Source organism: Fukomys damarensis, unplaced genomic scaffold (genome assembly GCF_012274545.1).
Source record: "Fukomys damarensis isolate Sample0158 unplaced genomic scaffold, DMR_v1.0_HiC HiC_scaffold_23, whole genome shotgun sequence".
In the NCBI taxonomy this organism is placed as follows: domain Eukaryota; kingdom Metazoa; phylum Chordata; class Mammalia; order Rodentia; family Bathyergidae; genus Fukomys; species Fukomys damarensis.
Genome location: NW_022900935.1, coordinates 65,028,919 through 65,051,769, shown reverse-complemented (window position 1 = coordinate 65,051,769; position 22,851 = coordinate 65,028,919). Strand labels below are relative to the sequence as shown.

The following is a 22,851-nucleotide window of genomic DNA, read 5'->3' as shown; positions in this document are numbered from 1 at the left end:
AGGCTGAGGCAGAAGGATTGCCATGAGTTTCAGGCCAGCCTGGGCTACGTAATTGAGTTCAGAGCCAACTTGAAGTACAAAGCAAGACCTTGTCTCAAATAGCAAGACCTTGTCAATCAGTTAATAGCATCAGACAGAAATAGGCAGAAAGATACAATGTTTACATCTTTTATAAAATACTTTTTTGTTAAAGGCTTAGAGAAAATTATGTCCTGTATCTTTTAAATTAAAACATTAAAAATACTTTTAGGGCCAGGAATTTAGTCAGTGGTTCTGCCACCTGCCTCTCAAGCACAAGGACCTGAGTTTGATCCCCAGTACCCAAAAAAAAAATCAACATTTTTTTCCCTTTGTAAAGCTAAGTAATATTACATCTTCATGGAAGTACCTTTGTTTTTGTTTTGTTGTATTGAAGTTATTGAATTAGTTCTCCATAACTGAGTCTTGCATCTGTGGCCGGTTCTGTTTCTGGCAGCCAGAGTCACGTCTTGCTAAAGGATCACGTGACTTAATTCTTTAGGACTCAAACAGCCTCACCTGACAAGCCGAACATCAGTCAGTAAGATTATGAGCAAGCTCAGGCTTATGTGCTATTATTCATGAGACAGTTCTTCATGAGACTGCCTTCCTTGCACCCACCCAGACTGGGGTTAAACCCGAGCACCCTGAGCTACATCTGCAACCTTTCCTGATTCTGATTTTGAAGCATTTGAGTAGGCTGGTCTCCATTTTGGGTCCTCCAGCCTTGGCTTCCCAGAGTGCCAGGATTGCAGGTCTGTACTCCTGGTTGGCTGTCCTGTCTGCCCCTTGACATCTGTGACTAATGCTGTTGAGAGTGTGGGTGGACAGGTATCTCTTGGAGAGCCTGCTTTCAGTTCTTTTGGATGTATACTCAGAAGCAAGACTGTTGGGTCTTAGGGTAGTTCTTTCTGTGAGTTTTAAAAGACATACGGTAGTGTTTTCCACAGCAACTACACCAGACAAGATGAGGTGCCAGGTTTCTCTGTACAGCCACCAGCATGGTCGGGTCCTGTTTTTCTGATAGTGAGCTAGCAGTGTGAGGTGGGGTCTCCTTTGGCTTTGGTGTGCATTCTTCCAGTGACTATTGACTGAGCACCTCCTGTGTGCTTGTTGGCCATTTGTAAATTATCTTTGAAGGAATGTCTACTTGAGTTCTTTGCCAACTTTTTAATAATCAGATTGACTTTTTTGTTGTTGAGTTGCAGGCGTTTGTTTTGTGTTCTGGGCGTTAACCTTTCCCTGGCCAAATGATTGGCAGGTGTCTTCTCCTGCTTCTTGGATTCTCAGTGAAGGTGAACCTTTTAGACGAGTGCACAGACTGCACCCCAAACCTACTTGCCTATCACAGTGCACTGGCCTGCAGTGAACCCTGAACACTGAGTTTATGGTTTAGAAAAGAGAACTCACACATTAACACCTTCTGTCTTAAAAGAAAAGCACAGTAACAGAGCTTGCAATGATGGAAACAGCTTCTTATTAAAAGGTAAAAGTTAGCACTTGCCTTTGCATGGTTAATGAGAGGTTTCCTGCCCTGGACATGCTGATAGTTTGTCAGACTTTGGTTCACACTTTGTCAAGTTGAGAGCAACACACGCAGCACTCAGGTCATCTGTTAGCCTGTTTCTTGTGTTGGACTTGATGTAATTCAAAGCTGAAAACAGCTGCTCACAAGCATAAGATGATCCAAATGAAAAGGATTCCCTAGTTTTTCATTGACTTGAAATTATTTGACAAAAAATTTTTTGTTTGTTTTTCGGTATGTATTTAATTTATTTGGTACTGGGGATCGAACTCGGGACATTGCACTTATGAGACAGGCAGCAGAACCACTGAGCCCTCAGCCCTCTTTGTTTTTTATTTTTGAGATGGGTCTTGCTATGTAGTTCAGGCCAGCCTTGAACTCACTGTGTAGCCCAGGCTGGCCTCCAACTCACAAGGATCCTCCAGCCTCAGCCTCCTGAATGATAGGATTACAGGTGTGAGCCACCACACCCGGCTCAGATTTCATTTTCAGAACTACTTACTGTGCTGTCCTTTGTCTTCCCTTCATTCCATCGCGTTCTTCAGATTGGCCTTTTTCTGGAGAAGAAAACACAGGATTGTCTCCATCTTACAGAAGTGTAAAAACTTGTTACTGAAATTCTCCTTTGCAGATGCTACAATGCTAGAAAATTCCTTATAGATTTCCTGGTGGCTTATTAGGAGTGTCTGCAAATGTTGTAGAATTTTTTCTTTTTTTGGTTTTTTGAGCCCGGGTCTCACTATGTAGTTGAGACTGACCTGGAACTCACTATGTAGCCCAGGCTGGTCTCGAACTCACAGTGATCCTCCTGCCTCAGCCTCCTAAGTGCTGGGATTATAGGTGTGTGCCACCACGCCTGGCTTGTAAAATTTTCTAAAGTATATTTAGATGTGGAAAATATTTCAGCTGCCCACTTTCAGGGTCTCTTTCAACTATGTAGCCCTTTCTCTCTCTCTCTCTCTCTTTTTTTTTTTTTTAAGCAGGGATCAAACTCAGGACCTTGCACTTGTGAGGCAGGTGTGGTGCCCCTGAGCTATATCCCAGGCCCACTCAAATATTTTGATATCACAAAATGTCCTTTCTGCTGTTGTCCCTACCTACACCTTGCAGTCTGCTGTTCACTGAAGTGTAGTGTGAAGTCTGTAAACAGCATGAGGTTGTTAGCCAGGCCGCTTCGTGAGCTTGGATGTTCCTGCTCCCTTTCATCCATGAACAGCCCGATTCGTCCAAGCAGGTTGCAGTTTTTCCAGGCTCGTCTGCTGCCCAGCCACTAGACTTTCGTGTACGCAATTAGAGCACTGTACTGTGCCTGAGCCTTCAAGAAGTGCTTGGAACAATGATGTAGCTCACCATTTTTGTGACAACTTTGAGGATATTGTCTTAATTTTTTGCTGCTTTCCCTGGCATAAAGAACTTCTTGATGTATAATATAGTAATACCTTGGTTTACAGACTTACTCTGTTTTACGATTTGGGTAAGTGGCTGTGTTTGTGTTTCTGTGGTGAAGATGGCCGTGGTCTGTTGCTGATGCAGAGTTTGCAAACAGAAGCAAAATTTTGCCAAATGCTTTCGTGAATCAAGGTACAATGAACTGAGTGACTGGATGTTTTGCTTCTTTACCAAAGGACTGTGTGAAACCAGATGTTGCTCCTGCCACACAAGGTGCCCATCACTAGTAATTGAAACCACTTTTTCTGCACACAAAAGCCTCCATCCCTTGAGTTCTGTGCAGCAAAGACACCAGCTGCACCAGCTCTTCTGTTGTGATGTCACCAACAGCCTAGTGCAAAATTACCGTTTGCCTTACGTGATCATTTATATCTGTGTTTTCATCCAAGCACACAGAGTAACAGGCTGCCTTTGTAAGTCACTGGAGAGCTGCTGACGCACCTCACTTGCTGTACACAGGACTCAGTCTTTAACAGTGTTTCTTCTGCTAAGTGACATCTCAGAGATGCGTTACATAATTTTATCATTGTTTGGGAATCATGAAAAGGGAAATTACTTCCAGACAACATGCCTCATCAGAGAGAGGCTTCTTTTTTACTGTGCACAGTGAATTTGAAAGCTGGAAGCTGTCAGATGATTTGTTTTAGAAAGATAGTTGAAAAAACTAAGAGACTGGGAATGATGTTTCCTGTTTCCCTTCATGAAACTTTTCTTTCACTTTCACCAAGTTGGGCAACGCTTTTGTGGTTGGTATCAAAGTGCTGTCCGATGCTTGATGTGTGAAGACACTTTGGACACATGCACGCCGCTTTCCTGTTGCGTTCAGTTGCTCCAAATGACTGTTCAGGCCTCTTGGGATGATCTTCCATTATCTGTCTCCAGCTTTGCCTTTTTTTTTTTTTTTTTTGCTATAGTCATTTGCTGGTGTTCAATACCTGGAGTATACAAAAACACAAAATTTTAAAAAGGAATCACCAAATAAAAAATTTTTTTTTGTTTTGTTTTGGTACTGGGAATCAAACTCAGAATCTTACTCTTGCCAGACAGGTGAGGCACCACTGAGCTAAATCTCGCCCAAAAATAGCTAACACCATTAGTCAACATTTAAAGAATTGGATATTCCCTGAATCAACTATCTGCGGCAGTGATTCTCAGCTGAGGTTCCTTTTGCATTTGTTGACCGCCAGTGGACCATTCAAATGTTCCACTGACTCCCAGCTTTTGGCCTGTTTTGAAAAAAGGCATTTGAGTTCATTTCCTACCTGGTGAAGGCTTCTGCTAAAATCACAGCCAGTTCAAGCACAAATATATGTATCTATAGATGTAGATATATATAAATATCTATGTATCTCCTTGCCCTTGCTTTGCATAAATTCTTCACAAACAACTAAATATTGTGTTATGGATTCATATATGCCAGGGGGATAGCACAACATTGAAAGAATCTCAGGGCTGGGGGTTTAGCTCAGTGGTTCCGCCGCCTGCCTCACAAGCTCAAGGTCCTGAGTTCGATCCCTAGTACCAAAAAAAATCTCAGTCTCTTAATTAGAACATCTCTGCTAAATCTTAGATATTAAACTTCAGTTTTTCATAAGAAAACTCAAAGCTAAAATCTTGTGTTAATAGAAACAAATGTATTAAAATTCACAGCTAGTCAAAGCAAATATATGTATTTATCTTCATCCTGACAGCACACTGATTGGCTGTGCAGAATCTCAGATTGGTTGAGATCATGACATCATCAACTAGCACTGCTACTCCTTTCCCAGCCTGCACATGGCCCCTGTGTGTGCTGTTATCCAGTGCTCAGCTTCTGGGCTGGTGCTGGGGTGACTTCTGCGTGCCCCCATGATGTGTGTGCCATAGGTTTGACACCACTGTTCTGTCTTTTCACTCTGTTGATGTGTCTTGTGGTGTAACTTTTAAGTTTGATATTGCCCTATTTGCCTATTTCTGCTTGTAGGGCTTTGTGCTTTTGGTGTTCATAGCCAAGAAACTGTTGCCAAATCCAAAAATCATGAAACTTCCTGTTTTCTCTGAGGAGTTTTATAGTTTCAGGTCTGACATTTAGGGCTTTGATCCATCTTCACTTAACTTACTTATTTTATTTATATGTACGCATGCATATATATGTGTATATATACACATATACTTTTTTGTTTTTTAAGTCAGGGTCTCACGATGTAGCTCAGGCTAACCTTGAACTCAGGGAGATACTCCTGCTTCAGCCTGCGCCACCAAGCTCAGTTTGAGTTAATTTTGTATATGGTATTGGTAGAGTCCAACTACATTCTTCTGTGTGTGGACATGGTTTTTCCAGCCCCACTTGTCGAGGCTGCCCTTCCCCACTGAGGGGTGGCTAGCATTTGTCTGAGGGAAGGCAGTTAGGAGGCTGCTCAGGCTCTGACTTCTTACAGTTCTTGCCTCTCCTCAGAGTGGTCCAGCCTTCCCGGGTCTGGGTCAGTAGTTGCAGGAACCCCCTGGCTGGAGGGTTCCATTCTGAGGACCAAGTGGGAGGAGCTGTTGCAGCATTTGGGTCCGTACCTCCTGTTACAGCCAGCCTTGTGTCCGAGGACTGTAAATGTCTCTAGGGAAGGTTGTTCTCATTGGACAGTGCTGCTTAGTCCTTTCTAGGCTTGTGGGCTCGTGTATCTGACCGTGGAACACAGCCGCAGGAGGGTGACAGTGCATGGGCAGCTGGTTCCCCATGTGTCCCTGGCTGTGCCTTTAGCATCTCGAGCCGCTGAGGACACGGAGTTTGTCCCTGAGTTTCTGAACCCTTCATACTCAGCCGAGTTGGTGCTCAAGAGGATGAGGCAGCTCTGCTTTTGGTGTATGTTAAAGCTTTCATTGTGTGTTATCAGTTTATAGCTGTGTATGGGGGAGTGGCACTGTGCACTGAGTTGGTGACAGTGAGGTGCTGGGCCTGAGCCCGTGCATACAGCCAGGCACCATCCTCGTTTCTACTGGTAGTTGGATGTAAACTGTTGATTACAAATGGAATGCTGGGGCTGAGCATGTAGCTCAGTGGCACCACGCCTGCCTTGTAAGTGCAAGGTCCTGAGTTCGATCCCTGGTACCAGGGGAAAAGAAAAATGCTGATTGCTACATATGTCTCTGTTTTCTAATTGTAAAATATACATATTAACATTTAAAAATTATCATTTCAGAATTTTTAGAAGGAGGAGTTGGCCATGTGGAAATGTTATTTCGCTGCAACTATTTGGCTTTAGTTGGTGGTGGGAAAAAGCCGAAATACCCTCCCAACAAAGGTAAAGTAATCACCCCATTGCGAGCCTCCTCCCTGTTAGGGTCTCTGAACTTTGTAGGCGGCTTATATTTGTGGCCGAGTGTGGTCTGTCCTCATAGCTCAGTGAGTCAGAAGGGGAAGGTTCTAGGAGGCTGAGACAGGAGTACTGCAAGCTTGAGTCCCACCTGGGCAACTCAGTGAGACCTGGCTCATAACAGTCAGAAATGCAAGGAGTTAGCTCAGTGTGAAGATTCTGGGTTCAATGCCCAGTAATAAAAAATAAAAATAAAGACAGGAGATTGCTGGCAGGTTGAGCTTCTGGCCTTGGGCAGTCCTGCTGGCTCCCGTCTCTGTGCACTCTAGGGCAGATGGAGTACATCCACTACACGGGGTCCTGCAGGGAAGGGGCCCAGCTGTGATGCTGGGGTTCAGCTTAGCCGGTAGCTTCCACGGTATAGTAAGAATTACTTTACCCTCAACTTGAGAGTGGCCAGGATCCTGCTGGTGATGAGCTGGTCGTGGAGAGTTGGCCATTCCTGAGGAACAGAAGGAGCCACAAGGGAGGAAGTGGGGAGGTTGGGAGGCTCCTCCCCAGGCTCACCCTGCACATGGTACAGGGGCACGGGACCCTCAGGCTCTGACGAGGTTGCTGTTGGTAGTAGATAACCCCAGGTCTCTCTCACCTGCAAGATCTTACTCTCCTTAAAAAAATGTAAGTTGTTTGAGAAGTAGTCCTGGTGGTGGTACATGCTTGGAATCTCATACTCTCATACTCAGGAAGCTGAGGCAGGAGGGTCACAAGTTGGAGGCCAGTGTAGGCAACATAGACTTACTCTCAAATAAAGAGAATCTGAGAAGTAAAAAAGTCTTAGAAATTGTATAAGCTTTAAAGAAGCAACATTCCAACAGGTTTTGAGTAACTTTTTTGGTATAATCTAAAGGGATTTTAAAAGTAAAATGTATTTTTAGAGTAGTTTTATGCTCGTACCTAAATGGAATGGAGAGTGCAGGGAATTCCACATACTTCCCACCCACACAGGCACAGCCACACCGTCCCGCGCCCAAGTGGGACTTCACTGGCAGGTCCTCACCCCCGCCCACTGTGCTCTGCTTGCCCTCTTGGTTGTGTGGCCCACGGGTGCTGACAGCTGTGGAGGGACATGGGTCTGCTGTCACCGTGCCTGCAGAGTAGCTGCACCACCCTGTGCTCCCTGTGCTCTGCCCGACACACTGCCATTAATCCCCCCAAATACTTGCCCTTGCTTTAAACACTTACCCTACCGTTCTTGCCACTTGCTTGTTTATTTGCCCTGTCGTGGTTGCCTCAGTGTCCTAGATCAGTTGAAAATGTTTCACCTTTCACCATTGTTTTGCCTTGGGGAAGAGCCAGAAGTCACAGATACCAGAACTGGTGAATGAGGTGGACGAGGACACAGCATTGTGTTTATATACAAGCCTGCCTTGCTGTCGGACTTTTGATCCCACCTCTAAAGACACTCAGGAAAGAGGACTGTAGAACTGCTGCAGAAAGTGGCAAGGACCCTGGGATGAGTGTTTGAACTGGGGGGTGTGAAGCAAAATAGAAAAATAGCTCCGTGTGAAGGCCCTCAGATCAGTTCCCACTCACTAGTCTAGGAAGGGCTGGCAGTGACTAAAGCACACGTGTGCGCACACGCTTCTGTGTGAGAGAGAGAAAGGGAGAGCACACGCACGTTCGAGCTAGCCTGCCGCCCTCTTGTGTTGCAGTGATGATCTGGGATGACCTCAAGAAGAAGACCGTCATCGAGATCGAATTCTCCACAGAGGTCAAGGCAGTGAAGCTGCGGCGAGATAGGTGGGTTTAGGGTCCCTGTCGGGGAGTATTTTACGTCCTGTGCTTTTCTGTCCGAGGAAACTGTCTTCAGAAATGCTGTATCAAGATGTCAGGGACTCAAGTTCATGACCGAGAATATCTAAGGCTGCTGGCGGAAGTGGGGATCTTGACTGGCTTCTGAGGCCTGCATGGATGACCCTGGGGTCCCCATCGGCTGTGGAGGTCCTGCCTCAGTTCCAGCCGGCATTGCTGAGCTCTGCTTGGTGGGAGGTTCTGAGCAGAGCGTGGAGGAAGTGCGGAGCTCCTGCCACATTCCTGCCCCCTCCGTCAGCGTAAGATTGCCATTCCTGTCAGCCATGCAAGGACAAAGCGCTGTCAGGGGGCCCTTGGTGACAGAAGCTTGAAACCAGATCAAAGATGTGTTTGCAAACTGTTCTTAAATATCAAACTCTGTATAGGAATCTGAAAGCATAATTTGTAGCCAGGCATGGTGGTGTGCACCTGTAATCCCAGCACCGAGGCAGATCGCTGTGAGTTCAAGGCCAGCCTGGAAAACATAGTTGAGACGCTGTCTCAATGGGGAAGGGGGGGAAAACACACACACACACACACACACACACACATACACACAATGACGGCACGAGCGCGCTTGCCTGCCTTCCTTTCTCAATACTGGGGGCTGGGCCTATTATTTATTTATATGTATAGACACACACACACACACACACACGTGTGCGCGCACGTGTGTGTGTGTGTGTGTGTGTGTCTATACATATAAATAAATAATAGGCCCAGCCCCCAGTATTGAGAAAGGAAGGCAGGCAGGCAGGAAAGCATAATCTGCCTCACTGGGCTCCTCCAGATTCAAAGTCTCTCAAGCTGCCTGGGACACTTGCGAGGGGCTGCTCACCAGCACTGCCCAGGGGCAGATGCCTCCCAGTGAACCTGGGACAGACCTCCAGAGGCCCCTTGCTTGGGACCTTATTCAACAATACTCCCCCTTCTGTGTATGATATTTCCCATGTTTCTGAGTTTCTAAAAGATAACAGAAGTCATAGGCCAGCACTGAGGAGGCTGAGGCAGGAGGACTGTGTGAATTCAAGGCCAGCCTGAACTATATTGTGAGACCCTGCCTCTAAAAACAAGAAAAGAAAATACAGAAATCCCTAAATGTTTGTGTCTCACTTTATGTGGAGTAGAGCTCTCATTGTCTTTTCTTTGCAGAATTGTGGTTGTCCTGGACTCCATGATTAAAGTTTTCACGTTCACACACAATCCCCACCAGCTGCATGTCTTTGAGACCTGCTACAACCCTAAAGGTGAGCACTGCACAGGACGGTGACACAGTGCCTGGTGGGGCATGGCCTGCTCTGGGAGAGCTTGGAAGGAGCTGGCTCTTCCTCCACTGTCCCTGGGCTCTGGCCCTCAGCTCTCCATCAGTGCTTCCCAACCATCTCACGCCCCAGACTTGAGTACAGGAGCTCCTGGTGGACCCTGAGCCTGCTGAGTGCTCAGGTCGTGCCCTGTTGGTAGCTGCTGAGCTCTGGCCTTAGCACTTCCTTCCTTTACTTCTGGGTAGGGGGTCTGAGGCTGGCTCAGTGGCTCTATGGGTCATCTTCATATCCTTGTAGATTTTGAGCTTTTTCTGTAGCTCTCTTGGGATGTAAACCATGCAACTCTTGTTTTTGTTTGAGGTGGTTCTTGCTATGTAGACCAGGCTGGTCTCAAACTCTTAAGGCTCGGTGTCCCTCATGCCTCAGCCTCCTAAGTAACGGAGCCTGCAGGTGTACCACTGTGCCCAGCTGCGTCTAGCTTTATACTATACAAGTGGCTGTGTCCACCACCTGGGTGGTTTGCTAGTGGGCCGTGTGTTATCACTGTCATCAAATACCTGAGCAGAGCAGCCTGCGTCTGTGGGCAGCCAGTTCTGTGGCTCTTGGGGCTTTGGTGAGGCAAAAGCGTCTGGAGGGGTGGCAGACAGCACACCCTGTGGGGCCCACGACTGCCCTGTCTGCCCCAAAGGACAGGTGATGTGAGCGTCTTTCCACACGTTGTTGCTCTGCATATCTTTCGTGAACTGTGGTTTATTTTCGGCAGTCCTGAGGATTGAACCCAGGGCCTCACACTGAGCTACATTCTCTGTTCTTTTTAATTTTGAGACGGGGTCTCACTAAGTTCTCACATGTTAGGCTTGAACTTGCAGTCCACCTGCCTCAACCTTCCAGAGTGCTGGGGTTTTAGGTGTGCACCTGTGTCTGCTTGCTTCCTAATTAGCTGATTGTGTTATTATAAGATGTTAAAGTTTTTCCTGTATTCTAGATAGAGACCTATCTAGACCTATCTATCTGCCTGACAAGCTTCTCATGTTTTATTCGCGAAGTCGAATTGCATTAGATCTTAATTTTCCTCTGTTTCAGGTTAAGTTTTTGTATGTAAGCTGTAGGCTGGGGTTCTTTTTTTTTTTTTCCTATCTGGATTATTTATATATATGTACTTTTTTCGGGGTGGGGGCGGTACTAGGGAATCAAACCTCCGGTCCTTGTGCTTGCAAGGCAGGCGGTGGAACCACTGAGCTAAGTCCACGGCCCTAGATATTACTTTTTTAAAAGACTTTCTTGCTGCACTGAACTACTTGGTCCCCTCATTTCGATCAAACCAGTTATTTCCTGGATGCCTGGGTCCTCCTCCCAGGCCACACTGTGCACCCTGCTGCCTGCCTGCCCCATCCTCCTGCGCTGTGCCCAGGGCTCTGTGCTGGGCCGGTGCCACTCTCGCATGCTCTTGAGACTTGAGTAAGCCCTGAAGTTAGGCGAGGTCACCCTGCCAGCATTTCAGAGTCCCTAGCCGTGCCCACCCTTGCCTTCCCCAGCGCCTCTGCTATCCGCGAGGTATTGGCTGTTGCTGCTGACTCTGGCAGGGGCCATGCTCCTGTCCTTCAGCCTTGTGGCCATGGCCGCAGACAGGAACTGGGGTTCTCCTGAGTAGGTCTCATGCATCTTCTGCTAAATGTATTCTGAATCATACCCTCAGGGTTTCTTGGGTGTTTTTTTGTTTTTGGTTTTGGTTTTTGAGACAGGGTCTCTCTGCATAGCTCAGGCTGGCCTTGAACTCATGGTGATCCCTCTGCTGCAGTCCACTCCAAGTACTGGGATTGCAGGTGTGCACCCCCATGCCTGGCTTCGCCTAAGCTTTTTTTTGTGGGGGCTACTGGGGATCAAACTTGGGTATTTGTGCTGCGAGGCCGGTGGTGGCACCACTGAACTAAATCCCCTGCCCACCTAAACTATTTTTTATGAAGCCTTTCCTGTTTGTATGGGGATAAAGGTGCTGGGGATTGAACCTAGGGGTACTCTATCACTGAACTACCTCCCCAGACCTTTGTTACTTCTTAATTTTGAGTCTTGGTAAGTTGTAAGTTGTCCAGGCAGGACTTGAACTTAGGATCCTCCTGCCTCAGCCTCCCAAAGTGTGGGATTACAGGCATGTGCTATGATACCCAGCCCGGAGCAGTTCATTTTATAATTTTGTGTTGCCTTCTTAGTAGCAGGTACTCCAAAAGACAGATGGAAGATCTACTCGATAATCAGTTGTTCAGGAAATGCTTCCACTTTTGAGAGTGTCTCATGGGTGGCCGCTTTGTTGTCCCTGATATCCAGAAGTCTTTAGGTTGACTTTGTTATTCTGATATAAATGCATGCTGTGCAAACAGTATTTTTTCTGAGCAGAATGGGTTTTGGTAGTGAGGAGCGGGGGCTGTGGCCTGGTGTCAGTGCGGACAGTCTCTTGTCTCTGCAGGCCTCTGTGTCCTGTGTCCCAACAGTAACAACTCCCTGCTGGCCTTCCCGGGCACCCACACGGGCCACGTGCAGCTTGTGGACCTGGCCAGCACCGAGAAGCCCCCCGTGGACATTCCTGCTCATGAGGGCGTCCTGAGCTGCATCGCTCTCAACCTGCAGGGAACAAGGATCGCCACCGCCTCGGAGAAGGTAAGTGTGCGCCGCCTTGTGAGCGCACCTGCCGGCCAGGGTGGGCATTACAGGGTGTGGGGAGAGCCAGCTGTGCCGTGCAGCTGCGCGCTAGGGCGGCACAGGGGTGCCTGAGACCTGTCCTATGGCCACCACAGGAGCCACCTCACTCTCACCTCTGTACCGCGTGCTTTTACTGCCTTCAGCTAGAATTAATTTGGATTGTGAGGCAAGAAAATTGAATCTTTACTGTAGTTTTCATGTGAAACTGCAAGCCAGGCCATCTGTGGAGAATTAGAAACTGGAGGCTGGGTTGTGGAGGGGCCCAGGGCTGGGCAGAGGGCAGGTTAGGGTCAGACACCTCTCTTTAGAATGCTTTTGGGGGTCCTGGGATGGAGTTCAAGGGTGCCACTGGCTGTCTCGCAAGCACAAGGTCCTGAGTTCCATTCCTGGTACCAGGAAAAAAACCCAAACAATGCTGTGGGACTAGCAGGTAACCTCGTGTCCACTCTTCAACACGATTCTTCTCTGATCAGAGTGTTTGCTCTTACTCCTCACCCTGCCGCCCTCCTACTGTAAGATACAGACCCCATCCCGAGGACGGGGGTGGTGTTTCCTCTGCCTTCCCATGCCGGCGGTGCCCTCCGAGCTGGGGCACAGGTTGTATCCTCCCACCACAGTGTCTCTCTAGTCGCTAGCTTCGGTGGACTTTTCGGCTCCACAGTGACCCAGAAGCCACGTTTTGCACCGTGGTCATTTCCAGGCCGGACACCAGGCAGGGCGGGAGCTGTCTGAAGGCTGCCCTCCCCTGTGCCTCACTACCAGTACCGTCTGGCTGAGGGCCTGTGGTGACCTGCACGAGACGGCAGCCTGAGGGCCAGCGGGGGGGGATGTCACGATCGGCGTGTGCAGCTGGCCGGGCTGTGCCATGGTATTGGGGTGCTGGGAGTTTCTGTACATGTTTCACAGCGGCTCAGCTGTCATCTCTGGGAGCCCTCCGCGTCCCCACGACAGGCTGTCCTGTATCCCAGACTAGGGCTAAGACAGGGTTTCCTACTTTGATAGAAGCTTACTGAGGGTAACACTTTCCGCAGGGTGGTTGTAATTCCGCTTCTGCCACTGAGGAATCTGTACGGTCAGTGGTACCAACAACTGTGCGTCCACTCGGGAAGGCGGGATGGGGTGTGGACAGCCTGGGCCTTCCGGCACGCGGCATCATGGCACTGCTTTTCCGCCTGCCTATAGGAGCTCCATTGCAGTCTTTCTGTGGACCACGCGGGTCTGGACATTGTTCTGGGGCTCTGGCCCCAGAGGCCAGGGCGTTGTGGGTCCCCCACAACCCAACAGGGCTGGTCTGTGGGGCTCAGTGCTGCAGCCTCCCTTGGAGATATCGGCTCTGGGCGGGGAGTTTGGGAAAGGGAGTGTGGGCCCGTTGGCTTGTGATACAAATCATTTCAAAGACTCGGAGTTGTGAATCGTTGATAATGAAACACTTCACTGTTTTTCAAAGGGGACCCTTATAAGAATATTTGATACTTCATCAGGGCATTTAATCCAGGAGCTACGAAGAGGATCTCAAGCAGCCAACATCTACTGGTAAGGGAGTAGCCTGCCTGGCTGGGGCTGTGGTGGCTAGGTGGGCAGTTTCAGCTCTTCATTGTTAACAATTTTTACTTTATGCCACGTGGTATATACACACAAGTAAAGGAGTGTAAAGACAGGCTCAGTGGCACATGCATATGATCCGCATGACTGGACGCTGAGGCAGGAAGACTGCAAGTTCAAAGCTTGCCCAGGCAAATTAGCAAGACTATGTCTCTAAAAACAAGGGCAGGGGTGTAGCCAGTGTCTTTGCCTGGTATGCACAAAACCTGGGCTAGGTCCCAGGCACCACCATAAACACAGCAGACTGCAGTGGTGCCTGGCCTCTGCACATTCTTTCTCCTTCACTCTGAGTCATATTTCTGTGGCATTTAAAGCAAATCCCAGAGACCTTGCTGGCTGCCCTGTCTGTTGCCATTTGAGCCTGGTGTCCCTTGGGTCTGTGGTGCCTCCCGGCTGCTGCTGAGCCGAGAGCTGGGTCCTGGCCTTGGGTGCCATGAGCTCTGCCACCTGAAGGCTCTCGGCAAGCAGACATATGGCCAGTGCCCGCCCAGCCCTAGGGCAGCCCGGCTGCCGGACTCCTCATGCCTGTGCCCAGTCCCAGGGGAGCCCCAGCACATGCCAGACTGGGTCCTAGAGCGCAGCTGTGGGCACAAGGCAGGCAGGGCATTTCTTACGTGCCACCTCGGGCAGGCGGGCGGGCAGCACAGAGGCCCTTGAACAAGCTCTAGGCCGTTCTCGGAGTCAGCATGGCATCCAGGCTTCATCTTGTCTCTCCACAGCATCAACTTTAACCAGGATGCCTCCCTCATCTGTGTGTCCAGTGACCATGGCACAGTGCACATCTTCGCAGCTGAGGACCCCAAAAGGAACAAGCAGTCTAGGTGGGTCCAGGACTGGGAGGGAGGGTTTGCTGTTGCTTCCGTGGGGAAAGGGAGGGAGGTGTGTGCTGAGTGCTCAGCTATGCCAGGGGTTTGGGCCCCTGAGGAGGGACCATGATGGCAGTGTGGCTGGAGTGGTGCTATCATAAAATCATTTCTAGCTGGTATGGTGGTGCATGCCTGTAAACCCAGCTCTTGGGAGGCTGAGGCAGGAGGATCACCACAGATTTGAGGCCATCCTGGACTGCATGTTGAATTCAAAGCAGCCTAAATGACATAGCAAGACCCTGTGTCAAAAAACCAAACCAGGGCCGGGGATTTAGCTCAGTGGTTCTGCCACTTGCTTTGCAAATCTAAGGACCCGAGTTCGATCCCTGTTATCAAAAAAAAGTCTTTCACAAAAAAACACACCAAAACAACAACAAAAAACATCAGCCAGTAGTGCCTGGCAGGCACGTGTCCCTGAGTTCAATTTTGGATTTTTTTTTTTTTAAATCAGTTTTTTTATAAGTAAAGAGTAAAATGAGGGCCAGGGGGCTGGGGATTTAGCTCAGTGGTTCCTCCGCCTGCCTCGAAAGTGCAAGGTCCCAAGTTCGATCCCCAGTAACCCCCCAAAAAAGATTAAAATGAATAGAACTGAAGAAATCATTAAATCCAAAGCTATTTACTGGAGCACTTTATTATGTTTAGCAGCTTCTGGGTCTAAGCAGGTCACACTTGTGTCTTTTCTGTTTCTTTCCTGTTTCCAGTTTGGCGTCAGCCAGCTTCCTTCCAAAATACTTCAGTTCCAAATGGAGTTTCTCCAAGTTCCAGGTCCCCTCGGGCTCTCCCTGCATCTGTGCCTTTGGGACAGAGCCAAACGCAGTCATTGGTGAGTGGCCTTCCTGGGATGGGGCCACCCGCCTGCCCGCCCTCCAGGGCTCCCAGTGTATGGGTGTGTGGTGGGCAGCATGGGTGGGTGCCAGGACGGTGTGGCCTGGGCTGCAGGTGGCTTGGTGCTCAGCTCAGAGGCCTGTTGGGGTCCTGCTGGCTGACGCACTTCGCTTCTCCTGTCCTAGCCATCTGTGCTGACGGCAGCTACTACAAGTTCCTGTTCAACCCCAAAGGCGAGTGCATCCGGGACGTGTACGCACAGTTCCTGGAGATGACCGACGACAAGCTGTGACCAGCGTGCCCGCCACCCAGCGCCCCGCAGATGCCTGGGGCTGGTGCCAGTGCCCCTGGGCCTCGGGGAGAAGGGGCTGGAGGGACTCTCAGGACTCGGGTCTCAGAGCCATCCCGGGCTGTCTGCCTTCCTGAGAAGGCTCCCATTTCCCGTATTAAAGAAAATAATCATCCAGGCACTGCAGACACTCGTAGCTCGGAAGTGCGTGCCCACCGCTGCCACCTTTTAGTTAAGCTGTGACGATAGTGATAGTGGCTCCACCCGTCCTCACACCAGCAGAGGCTGCTCAGAGCCTGGCCTCGCTGGGAGGAGGCAGTGGAGTTCATTCCCGCAGCAGATCCCATGGTCTCCCTGAGCTCTCGGTGGGCCGAGCAGGTGCTCGCAGGGCAGAAGAGCAGCCCGCGCCCAGGGACACCTTGTGCCCAGCCCTTGGTAGAGCCTTGAGGGTGTGCAGAGGCCCCGTCCTCAGGTTCCAGAGGGCGCGGCTGGCTCCTGGTTACGGTTGGGTTCAGGCAGTTTGCCCACTACACGTAGGGAATGAAGCAATGCAGAGACTTTGACAGTGAAAGGAGGCGCCGTCACAGGTGAAAGGGCTTCTCCGCAGAGGGCCTGGTATGTCCTTGGGGCCCCCGTGGTGTGAGGGAGATGCCTCAGCCGTGTGCCTGCCCCTTCCTCCACCTCCCCATCCTCTGTAAGTAGCTGCACACTAACATTTTGGGAATGAAAGGCACATACCATTTTTAAAGATTTGATAACTAAAATAGGTTATGGGCTCCACGTTGTCCATGCTCCTTGAGGTATATATTTTAATTTTTCTCAATCCCTTGAAAGCTCAATTTCATGGTTTTGATTTTCAGGCTGCAAACATGTAGAGTCTGCATCACAGCAGGTCCTCAGTTCTGCCTTCCTTATGTTGTGTAACCAACTAACTTCATACGTGGGTTTTGATGTCCAAGATGCATGTTGCCTTTATGTGTATTTAATCATGAAATTTAATTTTGCACTTATTTGTACTGTTTCTTTTAAATAAAAGTGACTAATTTTGTTGTATTCTGTACTGTGAAGAGCAGAGCAGTATGTTGTGAAGGCAGACATTGCTCTCCTTGTTGGAGAGCCCGGTTGGATGGAGCTTTCAGGACTCCCTGTGGTGCGGCTGCACTGTCCTGTCAGCCAGGACCTGGCTCCGGTCTCCGCGCTGTGACTGGGGAGCGAGTGGCTATGGCAGGTGAAACTGGCTATTTTTCCATCCCACCTGGGGAGCAGAGGCGGAGACAATGATGCTCGGGCGAGGTCCCTCCCTGTGTCCCTCTGCAGAGGGCCCCTGCTGCCCTGTGTAGAGGCGCGCCATCCTCACAGCTGGTGAACCTCACTTTCCTGGACACTGCAGTGGTGTCTTGGTAGGGCAGGGAGCAGGACAGTCCTTCACGACGTTTCCAGCACGCGGTTCCCCAAGTGGTGTCAGCGAAGGAGGCGCTACTGTGGGGGTGCGTGGATGAGGGTGCGCGATGCATGAGGACGCACTGGACCCTCAGCCCCCAGTGTGGCGCCAGTGTGGGGCCCTGCAGCTCCTGTCAGCCTGGACACCCGGGGTCCTGCTGTGGCCAGGCCCTGCACTGGCCCAGCCATTGTCTGTGTAGCAGCCTGCTGTGCCGTCAGTGTCGGCTCTTGTCCGTCCCTGTGTGTGTCCTCCATGCGGCCTGGAGATTGTGCCCGCTGCACTGGACAGCAAGAGCAGCACTGCCTCCACCTGCTGTGCTGAGCCTGAGCCTGGGATCTTTCCAGGTAGGCCTCAGACGGCATCTCCTGGGTGCACTGTCCCCCACTCCCCCGGTGTGGTGTGGGTCACAGCACACACTCCGTGCAGGACAGCAGCCCTGTGTGCACCCCGTCTCCTCCATCTGCTCCGGCAGCAGCACTCACCTTGGCAGACTTTCGCGGCCAAAGGTTTTTGTGTTGTATTTTCTTACTGCAGCCAATTCATACTCGGGTACCGGAGACAGGACAGCCCTAGCCACCAGGCAGCTCTTCCTGCAGGCCAGCTTGTACTGTGCGGGAGTTTCACGGTTCAAAACAGACTGGCCAGTACGCAGGACCCTCCTACTATAGAGGACACAGAAAAACAGTGGTGCCTCAGTTCACAGAAGCCTGTTCTGTGACTTTGGAAAAGATGGTCACAGTTGTGTTTGTGTGGCAACATTGTCACCTGATGCAGAGTCTGCAAACGAAAAATTTTGCCAAACACTTCTGTTTTCAAACAAAATTATCCGCGGACAAACTCGCTGGTGACCTGAGGTCCCACTGTACATCACTGCAGCAGAATCGCCTGTGCTCGCACCACCGGAGACCTGTACCCCCAGGCGTAAGGTGTGCAGCCTCAGTATCGATGTCCATTCTTGAAGTTTAAAGTACCACAGCGTGCTTCAGTTGCCCGAGCGTGTGTACTTGTACTCTGCTGTTATTTAGAAGTAGCAATCTGTGCATACAGACTTAAGACTTGTCTGGTTACTATCGCTGTAGATCAGGCTTTCACGTTTAGTACGTTTTCCCCCTCCCGCGAGACTCCACCTGGAGCGTCTTCACACTTGCGCTAGGACCAAGCTTTGGGCAGGTGTCCAGTCTCCGATGGCCATCTCGGGACTGGAATACATGATATGATCAAAACCAGTGAATGTGTTAAATGTATTATACTGAAAGCCCCTGCCATGAATCCCCCTTAAACTCCTCCCTTTTGCTTTGAGTAGGCTCATCCCATCCTCCTTGCCACGCTGAGGCAGTTCCTGAAGTCCTTTTTCATGTACGTCTTTATGAGGTGCAGTCAGAACTGGCGAATGCTGCTGCTGAGTGCCCCCCAACCGAAAAGCAGGCTTGCAGAAGCACACGGTCCTCCTCAACCCCTACTCAACAGGTCTGGCCCTGTATGACTTCTTGCTCTTCTGCAAAGTCAAAATGAGTGCAGAAGGGAAATGCTGCGAATCAGCTCAGGATACTGGGGCAGCTAGAGACCTCGAGGGCCAGCATGATGGGCAGGAGGCGTCTTCGGGCTCTTCCTGTCAGACAGCTGTTCGCCTCAAAGAGGCAGGTGGTCGTGCAGTCTCCTCTGTTCCTGTGGGGACTGGGAACCACAACGATTTTTAATCTTCAGCTGACTCTGCTGTTCTGAGAAAGCCCATTTGGTCTTGGTATATTATCCCCGAATGTTGCTGGATTTGCTTGCTAAGATTATTGGGAGGGTTGGGTTTTGGTTTTTGTTTGGGGGGCATGTATAAGCTTTGCAATTTATTTTCTTATCCCTGTCATGATTTTGTATCTTGGATTTCAGGGGAGTAATTTTGTACTTTTGGTGTTTATTTTATTCATCTGTATATTCAGTCATTTGTTTGTTCACGTGTGGTACTGGAGATTAAGCCCAGGGCTCTCATAGTGAGCTACCATATTTCCCTGAAAATAAGACCTAGCTGGAAAATAAGCCCTGGATGACCGTTCCGGATGCTCCTAAACCGTACCCCAAAATATGTTGCAGCTAAGATCATCAACCAGATGGATGCATTTAGTACATCTGTTGGAACGTGACAGACATAATGTTATAACATAGAATTAAATATAAATAAATAATACTCAAAAGATAGTTAAATTATAACTAAGTCTCTGCAAATACCTAAGCAGGTGCCTTTGGATGAGGGGCAAATGCCTTTGTAAGCAGACAGACTCGAGACTTACTGGCGAGGGACCACCAGAGCAGACACAGGGCACAAATAACGGGCACACTCGATAGGCAGTGGACGTGGCCGTCTGTGTGGATCCTCATAATACGTCGTGTGTCACATTGCACGTGCTTAACACACTCGTGTGAAATAAGTGTCTTGGGAGTTTTGTGTCTGCGGTTTTGTCGCTTTGGTGTGGCCCACTGTTCTTGGCCGTCGTCCTTTTTGTCACCGCTCCTGTCCCGCAAGCCTTCGGTTAACACTGATGTAATGGGAACTTTGGGAAGCCAGCCCGCAAGGGGTCGTGACGGGTGAAGAATGCTTGGGATGAGATCACTGGCAGCTGCGGGGCCAGTGCCCTGCGAAGAGGCTGCGTGGACAAGAAGAGAGCTCTGGGGCTGGACAGGCGAGGCTGGGCCGGTGGCTCCACAGGAAATGGAGTCACAAGAGATCCAGGCTGGAATTCAGGGTTTGGAGAGTAATGACACTCCAGAAGATGACTGTATTTATTTGGTTTTGGTTTTGGTTTTTTGTGACAGGGTCTCACTATGTAGTTGAAACTGACCTGGAAGTCACTATGTAGCCCAGGCTGGTCTCGAACTCAGTGATCCTCCTGCCTCAGCCTCCCGAGTGCTGGGATTACAGGCGTGCACCACCACACCTGGCTAAGGTGACTGTATTTGAATAAAGGTATGTTTTGTACATGAATAAGTGAATAAATGTAGACTGCCGTGCATGACAAAATAGGCTCCTGAATATAAGCCCCAATGCAATTTTTGCAGAGAAATATCTGTGCATATTTGAGTTATAACCGGCCTGACATAAACAGCTTGGGTTTGACTGGAATTTTTGTTTTACAAGCAAAGTCTTGAGTTATGACCTGAATGCCAGCTGCTTGTGCTTCCCGATAGTCTCAGAGATTTAACGCTTAAACAATTCTGGAAGAAACATTCCAACCTCCTGTGTGGGGTTAATTAAGAAATCCTGGGCCAGTGTCTCGTAAAGACTCATCTGCCCGTGTACGGGAGAGACTTTGAAGGGTGTATACAGGATCCTGAGCCTTCAGTTGACCAACCTGAGTTACAACCAGCCCTCAGGAATGAACTGAGTTCACAAATCAAGGGTCTGTGTCTAAGGCCCAGGCTGGTTTCTGGGGTAGTGCGGTAGTGCATCCATCCCAGCCTCTCCCACTTGCTCTTCCTTGCCCCTACCCAGGGTTTCAGAAGCATCCAGCTAGGCTCACACTTCGGTCCTGCTTTGTCCCCTGTAGTGCTGAGATCACAGGTGTGTGCCACCACATTTAGCTTTTGGCCATCAATTTAAAAACTATTTGCTCTATGCAGCATCCATCTAAATGGAGGTATACACTAGATTCTTTTTTCTAATTTTGCCCTGGGCTACACCACCAGGCCCTAAACCAGGTTTAATGGCCGAAGTGGGCGGGGACAGGGCAGTTACTGCAGGGCCTGTTTGGAGGGCTGTGTCTAAGGCAGCCCCCGCCTCTGCAGCCAGCGATTCTCCTCCCTCCGCTCCCCCTCGGCCTTCTGTATCACGGATTCTCCTTTCTGGTGGCAGCTGCACATCTGCTGTGAGCTGTGAGACTGCTTCCTTGTGTGAGCAGAGCGGCTCGTGGGCTGGTGGAGAGGCCAGTGCAGGATCTGTGCAGACCCTGAAGAGAGCATCTCCTGACCTCTAAGCAGCCCTGGAGTCCATGGAGTTCACATTTCCTTTGTTTCTGCTCCCCATGAAGGCTAGGGGAGCTGACCTGCCAGATTTCCAGCAGCCTGCCCTTTATTTTTGGTTTCTGGTACTGAGGATTGAATCCAGGGAAGCTCTACTACCAAACAACACCCTCCCCTCCCTTTGAAGCAGGTTCTCTAAGTTGATAAATTGCCCAGGTTGGCTTCCAACTTGGCAGTTCTCCCGCCTTGGCCTCCCAGAGTGCTGGGATGAGAAGTGTGCACCACCACGCCCAGCTTACTGACCATCTTTAAGAGTCCAGTTCACTCCCAATGTTGTGGATCCCCCATCATCAGGGCCAGAACCCCACACCCAGCAAAGCCCACCCCCAGCCACATCCTGCCCTGGCTTTGCCTGCTCCTTGGCTTCCTGAGGGTCGGCCTCACTGTCTGGCTGTTTAGGTCCCTTTCACGTTATGAGAACTGTCTGTTGCAGAGGCTTTAAGGTGCAGAGGGGCCCTGGGTGCTTCGGGTCCCAAGGAACAGCGGCTGCTTGTTGATTTACTGTGAAGATCACATACCCGACGACCCCTATACCCCACCACAGCCCACAAATGCAGTCATCAGCTGACCGTCTTCCTAGGCCGCTGTGCTGATTAGAGTGACTTAAGACAACAAATCTTGCTTTTTTCACAGCAGTAGAAGCCAGAAGTCCGAGCCAAGGTTGGGCAGGGATCCTGAACGCTTTGGGGAATCTGTCCAGGCCTCTCCTGCACCCCATGGTGGCAGGAGGCTCCTTCCGTGTCTGGCTCTGAATTTTCCTAATGAAGACCCTTGCTGGGTGGGGCCATCTCCGTCCACATGACCACAGGTTACATCTGCAGTGGGCCACACTCACGGCTGGGCCTGGGGACACAGTTTGCCATGGCGTGTTGCATGCGGCCTCAGGTTTACTTCTTCCCCTTGCAGATGCCTGGACGTCTGCAGTGGCTGAGCAGTCGGCGGCACCGGGTTGTTTGTGCTCAGCTGCCGAGGCACAGCGCGGAGTGTCCAGATTCCGGACACCAGCTCACGGGTAAACCTAAGTTTCCATTTCCTGTAGGTCAGCCCGTGAGACCGGCTGCGGACAGGTGGCTCAGCCTCACACAAGACCGCCACAGTTTGCAGTGGTTGTGTGATCCCTGTCACTCAGGCGGCAGCAGGAGCAGCGCTGCATCCTGGCCAGTTCTGTGCTGCTCCAGATCTCATCTGCTTGGTGGAGTTTACTGGCGAAACCACCTGGATCTCTTCCATTTGGGAGGTCAAACTCACGTCTCGAGCCGTTGCACGGCATGCCCACCTGTCTGGCTACACACCGCTGTCCACCCCCCTTCCCCGCCGTCCCGGGCTTGTGTCCTGTGGAGCCACTGCAGTCAGCCACGCAGACGTGCTGGTGCCTCACCCTTCAGGGCTGGGCAGCGTCCTACTGTGCAGCCACCCGCAACAGCCGCCACCCGGCCATCTGCACGCGGGCGGAAGTCCATCCCCGCGCGTCTCCACGAGCACGGGTTTTCACTCTTCCGCGTACAGGGTGCACCTAGGGAGGGGCTGCTGAGCCGTGAGAGAACGCTGCTTCCACCTCCCAGGACCCAGGGAAGGCTGAGGCTCCTCCAGCAGCCTCTCGCTGCCCTTCCCAGCGGCACGCGCGGCCTGGGGCTCCCCAGGTTTTCCCACTCAGAGCCGCAGAGCTCAACTTCCGGGAAGATGGTGGAGCGGCGAGCCGCAGAGAAAGAGCCTCTGCGAGATTTGGTGTCCTGACTGGGG

General features: G+C 50.4%; 1 protein-coding gene across 1 annotated transcript in view; it reads left to right on the top strand.

The window, feature by feature from the left end:
• The window catches only part of Wdr45b (WD repeat domain 45B), a 30,854-nt gene extending 14,167 nt beyond the window's left edge, over positions 1-16,687 (top strand). Inside the window, exons 3-10 of the mRNA XM_010618693.3 lie at positions 6,163-6,264; positions 7,989-8,076; positions 9,280-9,374; positions 11,851-12,041; positions 13,531-13,616; positions 14,405-14,506; positions 15,253-15,374; positions 15,562-16,687. Coding sequence (XP_010616995.1) covers positions 6,163-6,264; positions 7,989-8,076; positions 9,280-9,374; positions 11,851-12,041; positions 13,531-13,616; positions 14,405-14,506; positions 15,253-15,374; positions 15,562-15,668 — 893 coding nt within the window. The 3' untranslated portion in view covers positions 15,669-16,687. The remainder of the gene's footprint in view (positions 1-6,162; positions 6,265-7,988; positions 8,077-9,279; positions 9,375-11,850; positions 12,042-13,530; positions 13,617-14,404; positions 14,507-15,252; positions 15,375-15,561) is intronic.
• Positions 16,688-22,851: the final 6,164 nt, after the last annotated feature.